Raw genomic sequence first — 16,827 nt, forward strand, 5'->3', positions numbered from 1 at the left:
TGATGTGAATACGTTTCTGTGGCATCATCTCATCTGAGATTGCATTTGGCCTTTGCATCGTAAGTCTCCAAAAGGAGTGTCCACAAATACTTCTGATAATAGTCCTTATGAGTCTGCAGTTCTGCTGTCCCAGGGTCACTTTTTTTTTTTTTTTAAGATTTTATTTATTTATTTGACAGAGATCGAGACAGCCAGCGAGAGAGGGAACACAAGCAGGGGGAGTGGGAGAGGAGGAAGCAGGCTCATAGCGGAGGAGCCTGATGTGGGGCTCGATCCCAGAACGCCGGGATCACGCCCTGAGCCGAAGGCAGACGCTTAACCGCTGTGCCACCCAGGCGCCCCTGTCCCAGGGTCATTTTGAGTCCCGGCCCCTTTCCTTCTAACTTTTTCTTGAGCCCATGTCCAGTTGATAAAATGCCATAGGTCTACCTCTATCGTGCCCTCAAGTGAAGCTGACCTGAGAATTTCCAGTCGCTTTGCAACTATGAGTCCAGTTTTTTCTAGTCAACTTTACCACCCTTTTCAATCATTAAAAATTCTCTCCTTATTCTATCTTCCTCTTCTTGACATGGAGGTAAGATTCTCATAAGATAAAGTTAACCATTTTAGTTCTTAAAAAAATTAAACATATAATTACCATATGGAATTACCAGCAATCCCACCTCCAGGTAGATAACTGAAAGAATTGAAAGCAGGGTCTCAAAGAGATGTATGAACACACATGTTCATAGCTGCATTGTTCACAGTAGCCAAAAGGTAGAAGCAAACCAAGTGTCTGTCCATCAACAGATGAATGGACGAACAAAATGTAGTCTATGCCTACAGTGGAATATTACTCAGCCTTGAAAAGGAAGGGGGTTCTGGCACCTGCTACAATGTGGGTGAACCTTGAGGACATTACCCTAGGTGAAACAAGCCAGTCACAAAAAGACAAATACTGTATGCTTACACTTCTGTAAGTTATCTAGCATTGTCAAATTCATAGAAACAAAGTAGAATGATGGCCAGGTGCTGGAGAGAGGGGGAAAGGGAGAGTTACTGTGTAATGGGTACAGACTTTCAAATACGCACAATGAGGAGAGATCTGGAGGTTGGTTGCACAACAGTGTGAATGCACTCAGCCCTCCTGAACTATGCACTTAAAAATGGCTAGTCACCCAAAACTCATGAAACATTGTATGCCAACTATACTCAAATAAAAACAATGTTTTTAAGGGTTAAGATGGGAACTTTTAAGTTATGTTTATTTTACCACAACTAAAACAATGTGTTTTTCAGAATAAAATGATCATTATTAAATACCTTTTTAAATTAACTCTTTTAAAGAGAACAAGTCAGTGACATGTATGGTGTTCATGATGTGGCCGGACCCACATTTCTCTCTAGTGCTGGAACATTTCATCACCTTGTTCTCTGTTGCTACATTATCCCCTGGTGGTTTCTCCAGCTTGTAGTTTGATTGGAGAGGTTGAAACAAGAAGGTCTTTTGGGATCTTTTCCCCCCCCGGCTGGCTTGCTGTTCACGATCCCAGGACCCATGGCTGTACTGCCTTGGCCTACTGCCACGTTGGTATCCCCAGCCTGCTCCTCCCCTGAGCTCAGGTGGCCACCTTGGTCTTTCTACTTGGGTTCTCCGAGGATTTCAAAATCAGCCTGATTCCTATCCCCCCAAGCAAGCCCAGCCAACCTGTCGTATCTCCCTGCAAAGCCATCACATCCATTCAGTTCTGAAAGTTAGACACCTCGAGTTCATTCTTAACATGCTTCCCCACTCTTATCAATCCATCAGCAATTCTGTGCTCTTTGCTTCCGCAGGGTTCTTCAAATTCCTCTGCTCATTCGACCACCACCCTCGTTCAATCTGCTGTCCTCCCTTCCCTGGACCAGCAGCCTCAGGCTGTCCCCGGACCCCTGACATCCGCTTCTTCCCCGCTCACATTTCCCACAGCGTGACTAACTCGTTAGAACTCTGATTATGAGTTTCTGCCACCCCTCCTGTGCCTGGCTTTTGTTATGGGTTAAATTGTGCCCCCAAAAACGACATGTTCAAATCCTCACCCCTGATACCTATGAATGGGGGCCTTGCAGATGTCATCAAGATGTAAGTTGAGTTCACAGTGGTGCAGGGTAAGCCTTTAATCCAATAGGACTAGTATCCTTATAAAGAGGGACACAGACACACAGGGAGAAGGCCACGTGAAGACAAGCAGAGATGGGAGCCACACAGCTGCAGGGATCGCCGGCGACTGTCAGAAGACAGGAGAGAAGCTTTCTCCCTCAGAACCTCTGGTAGAAGCCAACCTTGCTGCCCCTTAATCTTTGCCTCCAGAACTACGAGGGAATACACTTCTGTTGTCTTGTCCGGCCCAGCCCCACCCCCGGCTTGTGGTATTTCATTATGGAAATTCACACACTTACAGACCTTGTGCTGGTCTTTACTGCTTCTGGGCAAAGACTAAACCAGACCTGTCACCGCTTGGGGTTCCCTGTGCAGCCTGCTCCCTAGGCCCTCCAGCCTGGTCACCCTTGGCCTCTGTACTCCAGCGACACTGGGCGTCTTGTAGTTGCTCAACCAAACACCCTGGGCTCCCTCCCAGCCCTGGAGCCTGCCCATTGCCTGCTGTGCCCGGCATGCTTACTCTAGTCCCTTTACCTAGTGACCCCCCATAGATCTCCGCTGGAGGGAGGGCCCTTCCTCAGGACAGCCTTCCCCCTGCCTAGACCAGGCGCCACCTGGGGACCCACCTTCCTCCACTTCCCCGGGTGCCTTCTAGTGACACACTTTCCAACAGGGTCTTTTGACTCACAGCCAGGGCTCCAGGAGCCAGGGTCCGACAGGTTTGCTGGCCACCGTTGTCTCTAACGGCCAGCGGTGCCTGGGCTGAAGGAATGAGAGAGGGAGAATTTCATCAGCATGAACTAGAATGTTTGCATGCTACCGAAGAAAGGTGTCCTACAAGTTGTAGGACTACAAGCTGTAGTTGTTAAAATGCAGACTCCTCGGTTCTCCCTCCCATGGCCACGTGTGGTTGGATTTTGCCTCTCGGCCCTAATAGGGGATGATGGGCATATGGGAGGAGGGGGGCTGCGGGTTTAGCAATAACCTCGCTTTGTAGTTTTCGAGTTTTCTGTAGTTCAATATCCTTCTGTCGTACCTGAGTGATATCATGTGCTTGTTGCACGCTGTCCTTCCCATCTTTTCTTGAGGATGGGGGATAAAAGCATGACCCTGGCCTGCCCTCTGTAGGGTTTTAGCCAAAGTTCTGGTGGCGTGGTGTTTCTGTTTTGTCTCATTGCTTACCTTTTGCTTTTGTTTTCGGTGAGAAGCTGCGATAGGTGTCCCTGCTCGGCACAAAAGAAGCCTATCAGCTGACGGCCAAGTTCATATCTGTATTTTCAGGTTCACTACAATGTGGGCAAGAACCTGGCCGACAAAGGCAATCAGACAGCCGCCATCAGATACTACCGGGAGGCCGTGAGGTACTGCAAGCTTCTTGTCTCGTTGATACCCACGTCTTGTTTTAACTGTCGAGGATTTAAGAAAGACCCCAAGTCTAGGATACCCTCGCCAGTTCCTGACGGTTTAGTGAAGACCACTGAACGTTAACAGCCGGCTCCGTTTCTCTCTCCGCTTCCAGACTAAATCCCAAGTACGTTCATGCCATGAATAATCTTGGAAACATCCTAAAAGAGAGGAATGAGCTGCAGGAAGCGGAAGAGCTGCTCTCGTTGGCTGTGCAAATACAGTAAGCATGGGTCTCTGTAATTACGCCAGCGGCAGTGAGGGGAGCTCCGGCATTCTGGGGTCTAAGCCTTTCTTTTCCTTGTTTCTCTTTTGGAAAAAATGCGCTTCCAGGCCAGACTTCGCTGCCGCCTGGATGAATTTAGGCATAGTTCAGAACAGCCTGAAACGGTTCGAAGCCGCCGAGCGGAGTTACCGGACAGCGATCAAACACAGAAGGAAGTACCCAGATTGTTACTACAACCTCGGGCGGCTGGTAAGTGTCAGGTGTCCCGGGGCTGCAGAAGAAAAGCTTGGTTTTTCCCTTTGTATAATAAAATGGTAGAAGCACCACTCACGCTAGTACCCTGCACCTTATAAAGCAATTCCGCATATGCTCATCACTTTGAAGGTAGCGGTTTGATTTCCTTGTCTGTAACTTTTTAAGCTCTAAGTCGAGAGCAGTTCAGCCTTAATTAGCCAAGTGTAAGTTATCTCCACGGCCACAGGTTAAACCAAGGAAGAAATTAGAATTTTTTAAGTCCCCTGTACCCTGTAAAACAGTACTCCGAGGGTTGCTTCCTGATAAACATCAGTTTCTCTGTTTCAAAAAACACGAATAAAAGCTGAGATTAAAAAAACAAACCCATAATGTGGCTGCTGAGCTTCCATCGTCTTCCTCCAAGGACAGCTCCCCTGCATCCCCGGCCGTTCGCACTAACTGTTCTTCCTGTAACAGAAAGCTTGAGGGGATTCATTTGAAACTGCTTTGAGATTGTCCAATGGAAATAGGAAAGAGTGTGTTCCATAGTGACTTTCTTTTCTTAGTTACTAACTAAAGATCTGATTGCTCTTGATTTTCTTTTCTTATACTTTATTTCTTTATTCAAATAAATATTGCAACAGTGGCTAATACAATAAGTTCAGTAATCTTAAAATCTGAAAACATGTATTGGTAAATGATGGTGACATGGATTCTGTTACTGCTTCTGAAAAACCTCCATGAGGAGACACAGCCCAATCCTTAAAGCTCTGGATTTTCTTAATGAAGAAAAGAGCCATGAACACGGTGGTGTGAGGTGATGGAATTGGTATGACTATTACTGTGGTGATATACGCACAGGTATCAGATCATCACGTTGTACACTTTAAACTTATGCAGGTTCTCTGCCAATTCTATCTCTGTAAGGCTGGGGGAAAGCAAACTTACCCACAAACAGCAAAATTCCTTCACCAGGAATGATCGTATTCTTCCTTCACTTAAGCCTTTCATTTGGTTTCAAAAAACTAACTGCATATGTTCCTAATATATTCAGTTTGATTAAATGAAATTGTTAAGGGAAAAGGGTTTTGCTCACTTTAGTCAAACTGGAATACACATATAGTGATGTGACTTTTAAAAGAAGTTTAAGATACAGTTTTCCAGATTTCATCCAGCCTAGCCTCACAGGTAGGATGACATCAAAGTTGTTTTAAAGAGATGCCTGTTTATCCTCACTTCAGGGTCCGGAAACTTCTTGGTATTATGGAGTCCTTGTGTTATCAAAACCAGTGGTTCCCATAACTGGTTGAATATCCAAGTCCTCCCACCCCATCTCAGATTTATGGAATCATAGGCCCTGTAGATGATCTGTATTTACAAAGCAAACCAACAAAATTCCAATACCCTGGTGTTGGCCCTGCATTTGGGAAGCAGATCTGTCTGAGCATTGAGAAGACAGACTGACCAGCTCAGAGCAGAAGAGACTGTTGGGGGGGGCGCAACCTAGAAAACATGAGTTGCTTTAAGGATTGTTGAAAATCCAGGCTTCAGTTCTTAGCAGGATGGGAATGTGTTTGGTCTAAACTGCTTTGTTTCTGGATTAGGTAGCGATGATTGTGTATGTCGTGGAGGCAGAATTTTATGAATGGAGGAAAGTGACAGGAATGTGTGGCTAATGATGGTGAAGTTTTACTTCTCCACTATGCATACATCCCTTTAAATGAGCAGATACTGCATATGTTATAAATTTTAAAGTGAAGTGGCTTGTGTGTTTATTATTCAAAGAATAGAAAACGTGTTTCAGTTATGATGTATCCCGGGAAGATACCATCTCTACCATCTCTATATGCATACTCTAGTGTGGAGAAGAGGAATTGTTTCTCCCTGGGCTTGGAGGAAGTTGACAGTAATGTGACTGAATCCATGTAACAGCAAGATGTTTAAACCAGGAAAATTGATAGCAGGCAATTCCTGTTGTCCCACGTAAATTTCTCCAGAACCACTTGGCCTTTCCTGCATTTCTGTTTACTTTTATGTTTTAAAATTCTGTGCTTTATGATCTAGTTACATACACGGATGTTGAAACAGCTTTCTCTGTGAAACCTGAAGATTCAAGGAAAGCTGAAACTTAATTCTAGTGAGAAGCTGTTGAAGGCAGATAAGAAAAACTTTCCTCCACACTCTTAGGTTCGGTCTTTGGGTCCCTGCAAATTAGACTGACTACAGACAGATTAACAAGTAAAAAAACAGAGTTTATCCAGAGAAGCATTGTGCATACACATGGGAAAGACTTAGTGATGAACAACTGAAAGGGGTGATTAGAACTTGGGCTTATATAGCATCTTAACAAAGAACAATAAATTTATAGAGAAGTGACAAGAGAAAGAAAAAGGTTTTAGGCTTCTAAGGATGGCAAACTGTCAGAAGGTAAATATGGGTGGAAACTAACAAAGTTTTGTGTGGGTCCTTCTTGGCTATAAAATGTCCCTAGGAGAGGGGATTTATGGCAGTCCTTATGTCTCTGTTTCTGCTTGTAGTCAGATAAGGGAAGCTCCAGGAAGGCTTCTTTCTGCATCTGTCGAATCTGAAATGTCTTTAGTGCAATAATCCTTACAACCAAGTGGTATATTTGGGATGGAAGATTTTGATCCTCTGTAATGTTCTCTCTGGGGAGGAGGGTGGGAAGACAGTAAAACCTCACCATAATGATACAAGCAGAGACCAAAAACTTCAATCACATACAAGGCAGAGTGGATCCTTGCAAAGTCAATGAAGTGAGAATGGGGGATGGGAGCATATTGGGTATTATCTGAACACTTGCAAGGATGACTGTTTCTAGTTACGGTGTCCAGCACACTAGGACTTGCACGACATTATATTTGATATCCATATGAATTCTTCCATTTTTTCCTTCTGTTCTGGAGGTAGTTTTTTAGGTTACTGTTTGCAAAGTGAGTGTATCTGCCTACAATCTTCTAGGTTACACTTCAGGCCTAATATTTGGCAGGCTTTTTCCTTCCCCTAGTAACTGCTTGTCACTGCAATTCCTTGGGGTTTGGAAAATAGAGAATTTATGCTACATAAGCCCTCTGTAAGAGTTAGGTCTAAAAAAAAGAAAACAGACTATGAAAGTCAGGATTTTATCCATGTGCTCCAATCTTTGGAACTCATTCCCACTTCCGCAGAGAGGATCATCTGTAGTATTAAGTATATTAAACCTTGTAGCACTCTCTGTGTGTATTGTTTACTAATTATGCTACCGTGAAATGATCTTCCTGTGTTCCCTTCTGTCAACTGTTGTTGCTTATTTAAAGATTTTGCTCTCCATTGTTGTTTAATTATCCAGCTTTTGCCTGCTTGACAGCTTAAAAGCGTTAAGAGCTTAATCTTTAACAGCTCAACCAACACATTTGTATGTTGGTGAATAAGACAAACTTAATAACTTAAATTTTTCTTTTTAAAAATCCTTCTTAGTCACTCTTCAGTAATGAGAGCCAGAAATGTGCTTTGATTTCTGCGCCCATATAAGAAGTGAATATAATGCAGTTTCCTTGTGAAACAGAAAATTGGGAAAAGCTGGATTATTTGTGACATGTTACTTTTAGAAAATTTCAATAATAGTGACTGGAGATACTAACGAGAAACGATTCATTATGCAAGGACTGATCGTATCAGTCAGGAGCCATTCAGGAAAACAGAAACTATGCTAATTATTGTATTGTATTTAGTTTATTTATTTTTTTTGGTAATCTCTACATCCAACATGGGGCTTGAATTTACAACCCCGAGATCAGGGATCACAACCCCTTCGGACTGAGCCATCCAGGCATCCCTATGCTAAGTATTTTAAATAGAGAAGAGTCAATGTAGGGAATTGGTTAGACAATTGATGGAAGGCTGGATGAGCAGAAATGGAAAGATGATATTAACTCTGGGAGTATAAGAAACCCCTGTAGGATTGGGGGAACAAACAGAAGGAAATGGCACCACCAGAATATAAGGGCTTAGGAGTCTCCGTAATCTCAAGAGCTGAAATCATGTTTCCAGCCTGGCACTGTGGAGGGGGAGACATGGCCCCTTCAGATGCATAGCCAAGGAAAAGGAGGGACAGTGTGAGAGTGGGGGAAGGGCTCCTCTTCCAATGATCTGATGTCACCCGTGACTCCTACTGGCAGAAACCTAGCAAGGAGCCAAGTGGCAAAGGACCCTGAGATATGCATTTTGCAGGGTATAGAAGGATGGGCGTAGGGCTCATAGGTAAACAATGTGCGCATTACCTGTCCCCTTTCTGGTTGTGTAGTTCTGGACAAATCACCATTGTTCTCAGCTTTCCTTAAAGTGTTTGTTCACTTCATACAGATGCTATGAGAAGGGGGAAGTTGAGACAAGATAAAAGTACAGCAAATTTTACTTAATTCGGTCTGTTGTTATTCTTCAGTAAAGAAGAAGAAGAAATAATAAAATAATATGAGGAATTTTGTTGTTGTTGTGTAAATGAAGTTATGTTGGTTTGCCTGTGTATTAAGAAGAATGTCACCACACATTTTGTCCAACTGACTCAAATGCATGTCACTTGCTAGAGAGAATTGACCAAGAAACCAGTGGGAATTCAGATATAAGCAATTAAATGTTGGTGTAATTAACACCCTAATTATTTTACTTTTTGAATCTTTCACATCATTTCCTTACTTATGGGGTGAAATATTGTGACTCGAGTTTCTGCGTCTCTTGGGAAATCTGACATCATCATCAAGTGGATATTTGTAGGGTTTCCATAATTAAACCTTTCTTTTCCTTACCTATATGCAACCTGTTTGCTGTGTGGGTCATAAAGTCAAAATGTTTCTGTTGTCTAATAAAAAGACGCCCTTGCCAGTGAGGAAGGAAATTGCCTTAAACTTGGATAAATTGTTCTCATTTGTAGTTTTTGCAGCGGTAAAGGAACTAAGTTTATTCAAATGAGATGGGCATTTGAACTGAGTTAAAGAGGGCAAGAGGTTCACCTGCTAAAAAAATTCATCACTTTCTCCCTCGGAATGCTCTTATTAACCATGTTTAATACATTGAGAGTGTTAAACAACAGGCCCTCTCAAAAGAAAGCAACAGATAATTAATTCTCTCCTTCCTAAAGGAGGCAAACAGGCTTCAGATTGCCAAGGCAGGGGTCCCTGGTTGGCTCAGTCCATAGAGCATGAGACTCTCGATCTCGGGGTTGTGAGTTCAAGCCCCATGTTGGGTGTGGAGATTACTTAAAAATAAAATCTTAAAAAAAAAATCGCCAAGGGTTTTCACATTGCCATTTAAGACTTTTCCAAGGAGTTTACTAAGTATGCCTAACACACTCATCGTTTTGTATGTAGCTTAGACGTAGGCAGGCAGAGCCTACTAGAGCATTCTTCACAAGGTGAATTTGACATAGGTAGCTGTTACTCACATTAAATATTTTATTTACCCCTTTAATACCTTATCAAAGATAAACTATGTGAAGTCTTTCTAGAAAAAAAGTAATGATTAGGTTTCTAATTTATGTCTCTCCAGGAGTTTCAAATATTATTTGACACCTGGAATCACTACCTTATGAATTACAGTCAAGAGATCGTAGGCTCAGGAACTAGACTACCTGGTGCTCATTCCTGCTTTACCGTTTCTAGACGTGGAACTCTGAGCAACTTGGAACTTTGAGAAATGAACTTAATTTCTCTGCGCCTCAGTTGTTTCATCTGTACAATGGGGATGGTTATCTACTTCACTGAGGTATTTGAGGATCAAATGAGTGACTATGAAAACTTAGAAGCTCAGTAAGCCCGATTTAGGCGTTGTTTCATTTGGGGTTTGGTTTTGGATAGGTCTTAGAGGAAGCAACGACATGGGAATATTGATTTTTCAGGGCTGTGCTTTACTTTCAGTATGCAGATCTCAATCGCCACGTGGATGCCCTGAACGCGTGGAGAAACGCGACTGTGCTGAAGCCAGAACACAGTTTGGCTTGGAACAACATGATTATCCTCCTCGATAACACAGGTACAGAAAGGGCCTTGCATCAATCGGGACGCTGCACCACAGGGCCGTGTCACTGGATAATTAGGAAACTGATGATATGTGCTTTTTTTTTTTTCTCTAGTGTGTGTGAATTAAAGAAAATTAATATGGGCTAATATTTTACATGACAAAAATTATTCTTCTAGAAAATAAAGTTTCCTTTGACATATTGAAATACGTATGTGTGGGAAAATGACACTTGGCTTAGAATTAGTGCTGAGCCATGGGGAAAGATGGGTGCTAACATCCCATTTCTTCTGGAGCCCGTGATCTAGCACTGTCCATTGTCCAGGGTGCTGGAGGTACGCAGAAGTGAACAATAATGGCTTTAGGGGTTAATAAATGCAGGGTCCATGCTCTTAAGTTCATGGACTATTCTTAAAGGAGATGCCCTTAAACCTACACTCAGAGCCATGGATTCTTATTTTAGATATAATGCTAACAGACTTGATGATGTGATTTCTCAGCCAGGATCTTAGCTCGATCAACTGGGAGTTACTCCGCCCCCCTACTTTTGAAAATCCAAGCATCCTGTAAGAAATGATAGTTTTAATTTGGCAGAATTTCAAGCCGGTGAGCCATCTAAGCAGTGTGGAGAAGAGATACACACTTGCTTCTAATGAGGGTATAAAATGTGTACTTCGATATGATAAATACTCAGTTATTACAGTGTTACTATGGATACTCTTATTCTAAGGACTTGTTTCCTCCAATTTAGGTGTAACTGGTATCTGGGGACAAATGGAAACTAGGTTTTTATATGCTTTTATAGAATTTAATCAAAGGCTGTTTATATATTATGTCAGAATTGTGCTGGACGCAGTGTTTTGCAACGGATCGTATCGTGTGTTGTTTGTATGTATATGTGTGTGTTGTGTGTATGTGGTGTCGTGTGTTTTGTGTGTGTGTTGTATGTGCGCATGTCTGTTATGTATATATCGTGTACGTGTGTGTTATGCATTCCTCATTGATTTTCTTAAGTAGTTATTCATGACCATCGTGTACAATGCGCATAAGCACTGTTACAGAGACAGAATAAAACAGCAGTGCAATGTTAACAGGTTTTTTAAGTGTTTCTATGTTTTCCTTGCAGGTAATTTAGCCCAAGCCGAAGCAGTTGGAAGAGAGGCACTGGAATTAATACCTAATGATCACTCTCTGATGTTCTCGTTGGCAAACGTGCTGGGCAAGTCCCAGAAATACAAGGTGCGTAAACGGCAGGCGGCGATTTCTTGCGATCGATGCCAGCATCTGACAGAAGCCATAAATGTTACTTCTGCCCCGTTACATTCAGAATTAGGCCCAAACAGCGAGGGCCGCGCACCGGTGCGGCTTGGTCAGTTTGCTTCCTGGAGAAGTCGCCCGAAAGATGGATTTGCAGGGTCAGACTTCATGTCCTTTCTCCTCAGAGTTCATTACCGTTGCTCCGACGTGGGGAGGGGAGGAGAAGCCCGAAGAAGAGGCAGTGACAGCTCATCGCAGCAGATGCCCCTCCACCCCTGCCCCGCGCGAAGCTGTCTGGTGCTGTCCCCGGCCGTCGGGCTGGAGTTCTGGTTTATTCGTTGGTGCCGTCTTCTGCACTAAAGGATTCACAGCCCACGGGGAATACAGGACTAGTTCTGGGCTGCCTCCAGGTTTTTCCTCATCTAGAGTTACATCGTAGGTCATCCGCAAGGCCCTGGAAGTGGCTGACCAATGGAACCACAAGATACTAGACCCAGGCTCTTTCTAACCCGGCTCCCAGGACTGGCCAGGAGTGGACTGTGAATCAGAAGGGTCACGATGCCCCGTGTCCCTAAGGGGACTCAATGTTCCTAAGGCCTGTGATCTCAAACTCTAAGTTTGTGTATCAGAACCAGGGGGGGAGTGTGTTCCATGCCGTTGCCCAGATTTCTCCCGACAAGAGCCGCTGTCTCAGTCGGCGGGGTAAAGTCAGGCACGTTGCATCCTGGGTTTCCAACACAGATGTTACAGAAAACATACTTCCAGAAGCAGTACCTTAATCCTTCGTGACAGAAGGATTTTCTTTTGGAATCCAGAGCTATGTCTGATCTTGAGCACACGAGACCTAAAGGAGGTGATTAATTCATGTTTGTTCCACGTTACTTCCCTCTCTTCTGCCTGTCAGGTATCATTATCCCCATAGTCTTCCACAACAACAGTAAGATATTTCACACGTGTCTCTCATTTTTAAATATCAGGGAGTTCAGTAGCTTCAGTGTACATTTTAACATTCCTAGATTTTCCTCCAAAGATGCTTTTTGAGGGGGTTAATTTTTATCTGTTAGGGGTTTACCTGTGTAGAGCTGGGGGAAGAAGGTAAGGTTTGTGGTTTTCCCGTCTATCGATCTCTCCAGCCTTCCCCGTCAGCCTGGGACGGCCCTGGAGTGTCCAGCAACCACCAGGTACAGCCGGTCATTTCAAGCTACAGCTTATGTAACCACTGTATTGATTTTTCTATCATCCCACAGTCTATAAACTAGAATTCTATTACGAGGACAAAATCCACAGTTCATTTGGCTTCCAGTTCACATTGTTCTTTTTTTCCCAGAGAAAGTAGAAAATACTCCCTAGAGCAGAATGGAGAAATGGGTTTCCTATTTTTTTCTATACATTTTGCATCCTAATAGTCTAGGCCAGGGTGCTGAGCCTAAGATAAAGAAAGAGAAGAAGTTTTAAAGTTAATTTGGATTCCCTGGCCTTCCTATTTCTCATTTTAGGCTAAATGGTAATGTTTGACAGTCTTTCAGAAAGCATAGCTACTTAGAGCATAGCTACAATCCATTGATTTTTTTTTTTCATTTGATTTTTTTCCAACATACCTAATACGGTAGAAGAACCTTATACTCCCTTGAAGGAGTTTCAGCTACTCTAACTTGGAATGTAGACACTGACTCTGAGTTCTGGAAGGGATGTTTGCTGACATCTTGTGTGTTATCCTGATGTCTCCTTTCAGTCCTTTTTTGGATGACATTTCCAAAATACAAATTTTTCTCTGCCAGCTCTCTCTAAAAGGTTATGGTTTCAGAGATGTTTGCCCAAATGCCCAGCCTGCTTCTCAGGAGTACTACAGGCCATCGCAGGACAAAGAAACCGGTCTTCCTACAATTTATAAAATGTGTGATCCTAGATGTGAGAAGCCCCCTTGGAAAATGCACAGAAGGTGCAGCTGGAAGGAGCAAACCCATCCCCAAACCAACAACTTTCATTGTTTCAGCTTAGTGTTTGATACTCACTAACGCATGTGTGGCCCTTCGGGACCACAAATGTAGCTACCCTGGCAGGTGTCAGCATAAGCATCTTTATTTCCTGGTATTATGGTCGAATGGGACCATCCAGGCAGCCACGGTCCCATAATGATAGGGTAAGAAGACACTTGGCCGTGCCCCATAGCAACCTGATTGGAGGTGAGCACGATTTGGAGGAAATGCAAGTCTATACAAGAATCAGTTCACACCCATCAGGGGCGTTTGGTCACGGTCATATACAGTACTGTGACCGCTTAGATGACAGATGGCCGTCCCTCCCTCATTCTCTCTGCTTGTTTTTTCCAGCTGAATGGGCTACTTATGGATTGCTGACAGGGTTGTGAGTTCTTGGGGGAGATTAAATTGGCCCCAGCTCCTACCTTGAGAATCCTGGAAATGAGTTCGTTGATGCTGACTGAAAAAGACGCTTTTGTGGGTGTCCTCCACCGCCCAGCCCTTTCCTGGCCGTTTGACTTTGGCTCACCCTCCGCAGCACCCTGAACAGAGTTACTTCCTTCAAGTGCGAAATTCCATCCCCTTCCGGGAGGCAGGTGGCAGAGCTCATTCGCATACCATGTTCTCTGAGCAGCCACTGTGGCTCTCCACCCCCCATCCTCCCCTCACTGCTGCCCTGTCACCTTTGCCCCGTCGCACACTTCCCTGACTGCCCTTCAGGACCTCCTAACAGGGTGTGGCCCTGCTGGCCCGCTGGCCTCCCCAGGTGTTGCTGGGAGAAGGACAGTGGTACAAAACAAGGACATTAAAAGTTTGAAAACCGTAAGCAGCGAAACTGTGTGTGGCTTTTGCGTCATGCTATACCTTATTTTTTATATCATTCTCCAGGAATCTGAAGCTTTATTCCTCAAAGCAATTAAAGCTCATCCAAATGCTGCAAGTTACCATGGCAATTTGGGTAAGGAAATTTTTTCAGTTTGAATCCTATTGAAATTCCGCCTAGGTTGAAAGAAGTGGGTGCATTTCTGTAAAATCAATGTTGGGAGAATGTTTTCTTCAAGTCTAGCCTGTACTGGCCTTTGTAATCTGGTTCTAAGATGTGGGTTTTTTTTTTTTAAGGAATTAACACATTAAAAAGGTAGCTATATAATAGTCATATTTACAAATCATAATTGTATGACCAGACCAACCCCAATAATCCCCCAGTTTCTCCCCTTCCTATGATCGACTTTGATTTTCCTCCTTTGTATGAAAGATCCTAGAGTGTTAAGCTGACAAGTACTTTGGAAGTCTCTGGTCTAACGTACGTCCTTTCCCTTCTTCCCTAGTGGACCTTCCATTATAGCCTGGTCTCCTCCGTGTCCTTATGTTCTCTCATGTCTTGGCTAAATGTGCATCTACAGTGATTTATCCCTAGAATTCCTTTCTTCCATTTTTACATCTCAATAATTAAGATGTTTGGAGCATAACAGTGTCGATGTTTAGAATGCTCCCCGTGTGAATATGTTTGCACCAAATCTGTTCCCTGTAGATTCTGCAGCTTCTCATCGCGAAAGTCACAAAAGCAGGAAGAGTTGTTCTTCTGCCCATGTAAAAAGTTACTTTTACTTAAAAAATCACGATAGTAATCAGACGCTTTACCATTCTAATAATTAGATTTTAGATACCATTTTCTGGTCAGATCTTCATGTTAGAGCCCTTATTTCCAGCTAGCCACAAACAAGCTGCTATTTTGCCAGAAGATGTAGGGGCATCTTTATTCAGACACTGGACGTCTGCAGGGCTCTGAGCTGTGATAGAGCCCAGTCCTGTGCAGCCTGACTTGCTGGAAATTTCCCAGCAACCTTAGTGGACTCCTGCTTTTACTTCTTTACGTAAAAATGCTGCTGTAGGGAGATAGGTGTGTGTAGTGATATGCAGAACCCCAGGAGTAGCTGGAGGTGGTTAAACGGACAGTCACCAGGGAGTGTGGTTATAATAAATAAAGTTTGCAGTACAAACAATATTATTTTAAACAATGATTTTTGAAACTGTTTGCAGAGGTGCTGCAATTTTTTTTTTTTTTTTTTTTTTTTTTTTTTTTTTGTACGAGTGTTTGGGACTACTTCAAGGTATTCAGAAGCATTTCCAATGAAATCTGTCTCTTGCTGTTTCAGCTGTGCTTTATCATCGTTGGGGACATCTCGACTTGGCCAAAAAACACTATGAAATCTCTCTGCAGCTTGACCCCACTGCATCAGGAACTAAGGAGAATTACGGTCTGTTAAGAAGAAAGCTGGAGCAAATGCAAAAGAAAGACGTCTGATCCTTTTTTCCTGCATTTTGTGTTTGTTTGTGTGCATGAGGCCTGTCATTAACATGATGTGGTTTTGTTTGACCATTTAAAAGTCTTACCTGTTGTTTATTTTATTCTGGGGTTTTTTTTTTCTATGAAAAAAAGACATGCAAAAAGATTACAGCACCAGCAATATACTCTTGAATGCTTGATGTGGTTTTTGCATTGAAATTGTATTTTTTCAGACGACTCAAGTGTAAATTCTAAAATTCCAAGAATGAAATCTTTTTTAATTAAAAAAGAAAAAAGAGAAAAAAAATTATCTGGAGCGACCTACAGTAGAATGAAAGCTGCATTTGGGGTGTGAGCTATGTTGTATAGAGACGAGCACTCTTATATGTCAGTCATGAGCAAGAAATGACAAACTGACTCCTACAATTTATATAAATAGCGAATGCGTCTGTATATTAGAATTTTTATTTAATGACAAGAAAGAGTAAATGAAGATTTTGGTTTTTTTAATCTTTTCTTTTTAACAGTGTGCTATGAACTTCACTTGTAAGGAAATGTATTTATTTGTATTTTTATGTTTTGAACAGGGCAAAAAACGGAACGAAGAATGAAAATTTTAACATTTAGTATATTTATATACTTTTTTCCCCATTGGAAGACACTCACTCCTGCAATAATTTTTGGATTCTCCCAATTTCAGCTTCGTAACATAGGAAATTATGTAGTATTCATATTCTATATAAGCTGTTACTATTAACAGAAAATTCAAGCCATGCTTTAGGCAAAAGCAGGCAGCCTGATGTCTTTGTTTTTGTTATATCCAGTGTGAAGAGGGCTACATATCTATGTAAGTTGCTTTTTTATGTTTTTAGCTGTAAAGCAGTTTTCCATCTGGCTTAGTGGAACTATAGTCATTACTATATCCAGAAAATGCAAGAGGTAAATTTTCTCTTAAATGGAGCCACATTTAGGGTGTTTGTGGTTTTTTTAAGAATTGAAATTTTTTCTGTCTTTCTTGATCAGAACGATCCTGTTTACTTTGTTTTATTCTGCGTATGCTGTTGACCTAATGATTTATGCAGTAAAATTATTACACAAACTGGTATAAAAATGTCACATTGCCCTCTTAATAGATGATTTTCAAGTTAGTGAACTTTGTCTTCCTTTCCCTTTAAAATGAAATCAAAGTGACCAATTCGTCCTTCTGGTACGTGGCTTCTCTTTGGCGTCAGGGACTATGTAATAGGATTGCACTCTGGAGTTATCCAGGGTTAGAGAATGGGATGAACAGATCCACAATGAGATGTATTTAATT

At 42.5% G+C, this 16,827-nt stretch overlaps 1 protein-coding gene across 5 annotated transcripts in view; it reads left to right on the plus strand.

Annotated features, from left to right (window-relative positions):
• The window catches only part of TMTC4 (transmembrane O-mannosyltransferase targeting cadherins 4), a 60,641-nt gene extending 44,929 nt beyond the window's left edge, over positions 1-15,712 (plus strand). For all 5 annotated transcript variants that reach the window (XM_044381927.3, XM_057307305.1, XM_026493548.4 and 2 more), the window contains 7 exons: positions 3,401-3,480; positions 3,639-3,746; positions 3,857-3,998; positions 9,890-10,004; positions 11,116-11,228; positions 14,114-14,183; positions 15,382-15,712. In XM_044381927.3, the coding sequence (XP_044237862.2) occupies positions 3,401-3,480; positions 3,639-3,746; positions 3,857-3,998; positions 9,890-10,004; positions 11,116-11,228; positions 14,114-14,183; positions 15,382-15,530 (777 nt within the window). In that variant the 3' untranslated portion in view covers positions 15,531-15,712. The remainder of the gene's footprint in view (positions 1-3,400; positions 3,481-3,638; positions 3,747-3,856; positions 3,999-9,889; positions 10,005-11,115; positions 11,229-14,113; positions 14,184-15,381) is intronic.
• The last annotated feature ends 1,115 nt before the right edge of the window (positions 15,713-16,827 follow it).

Source organism: Ursus arctos, unplaced genomic scaffold, assembly GCF_023065955.2.
Source record: "Ursus arctos isolate Adak ecotype North America unplaced genomic scaffold, UrsArc2.0 scaffold_10, whole genome shotgun sequence".
NCBI classification, from domain to species: Eukaryota; Metazoa; Chordata; class Mammalia; order Carnivora; family Ursidae; genus Ursus; species Ursus arctos.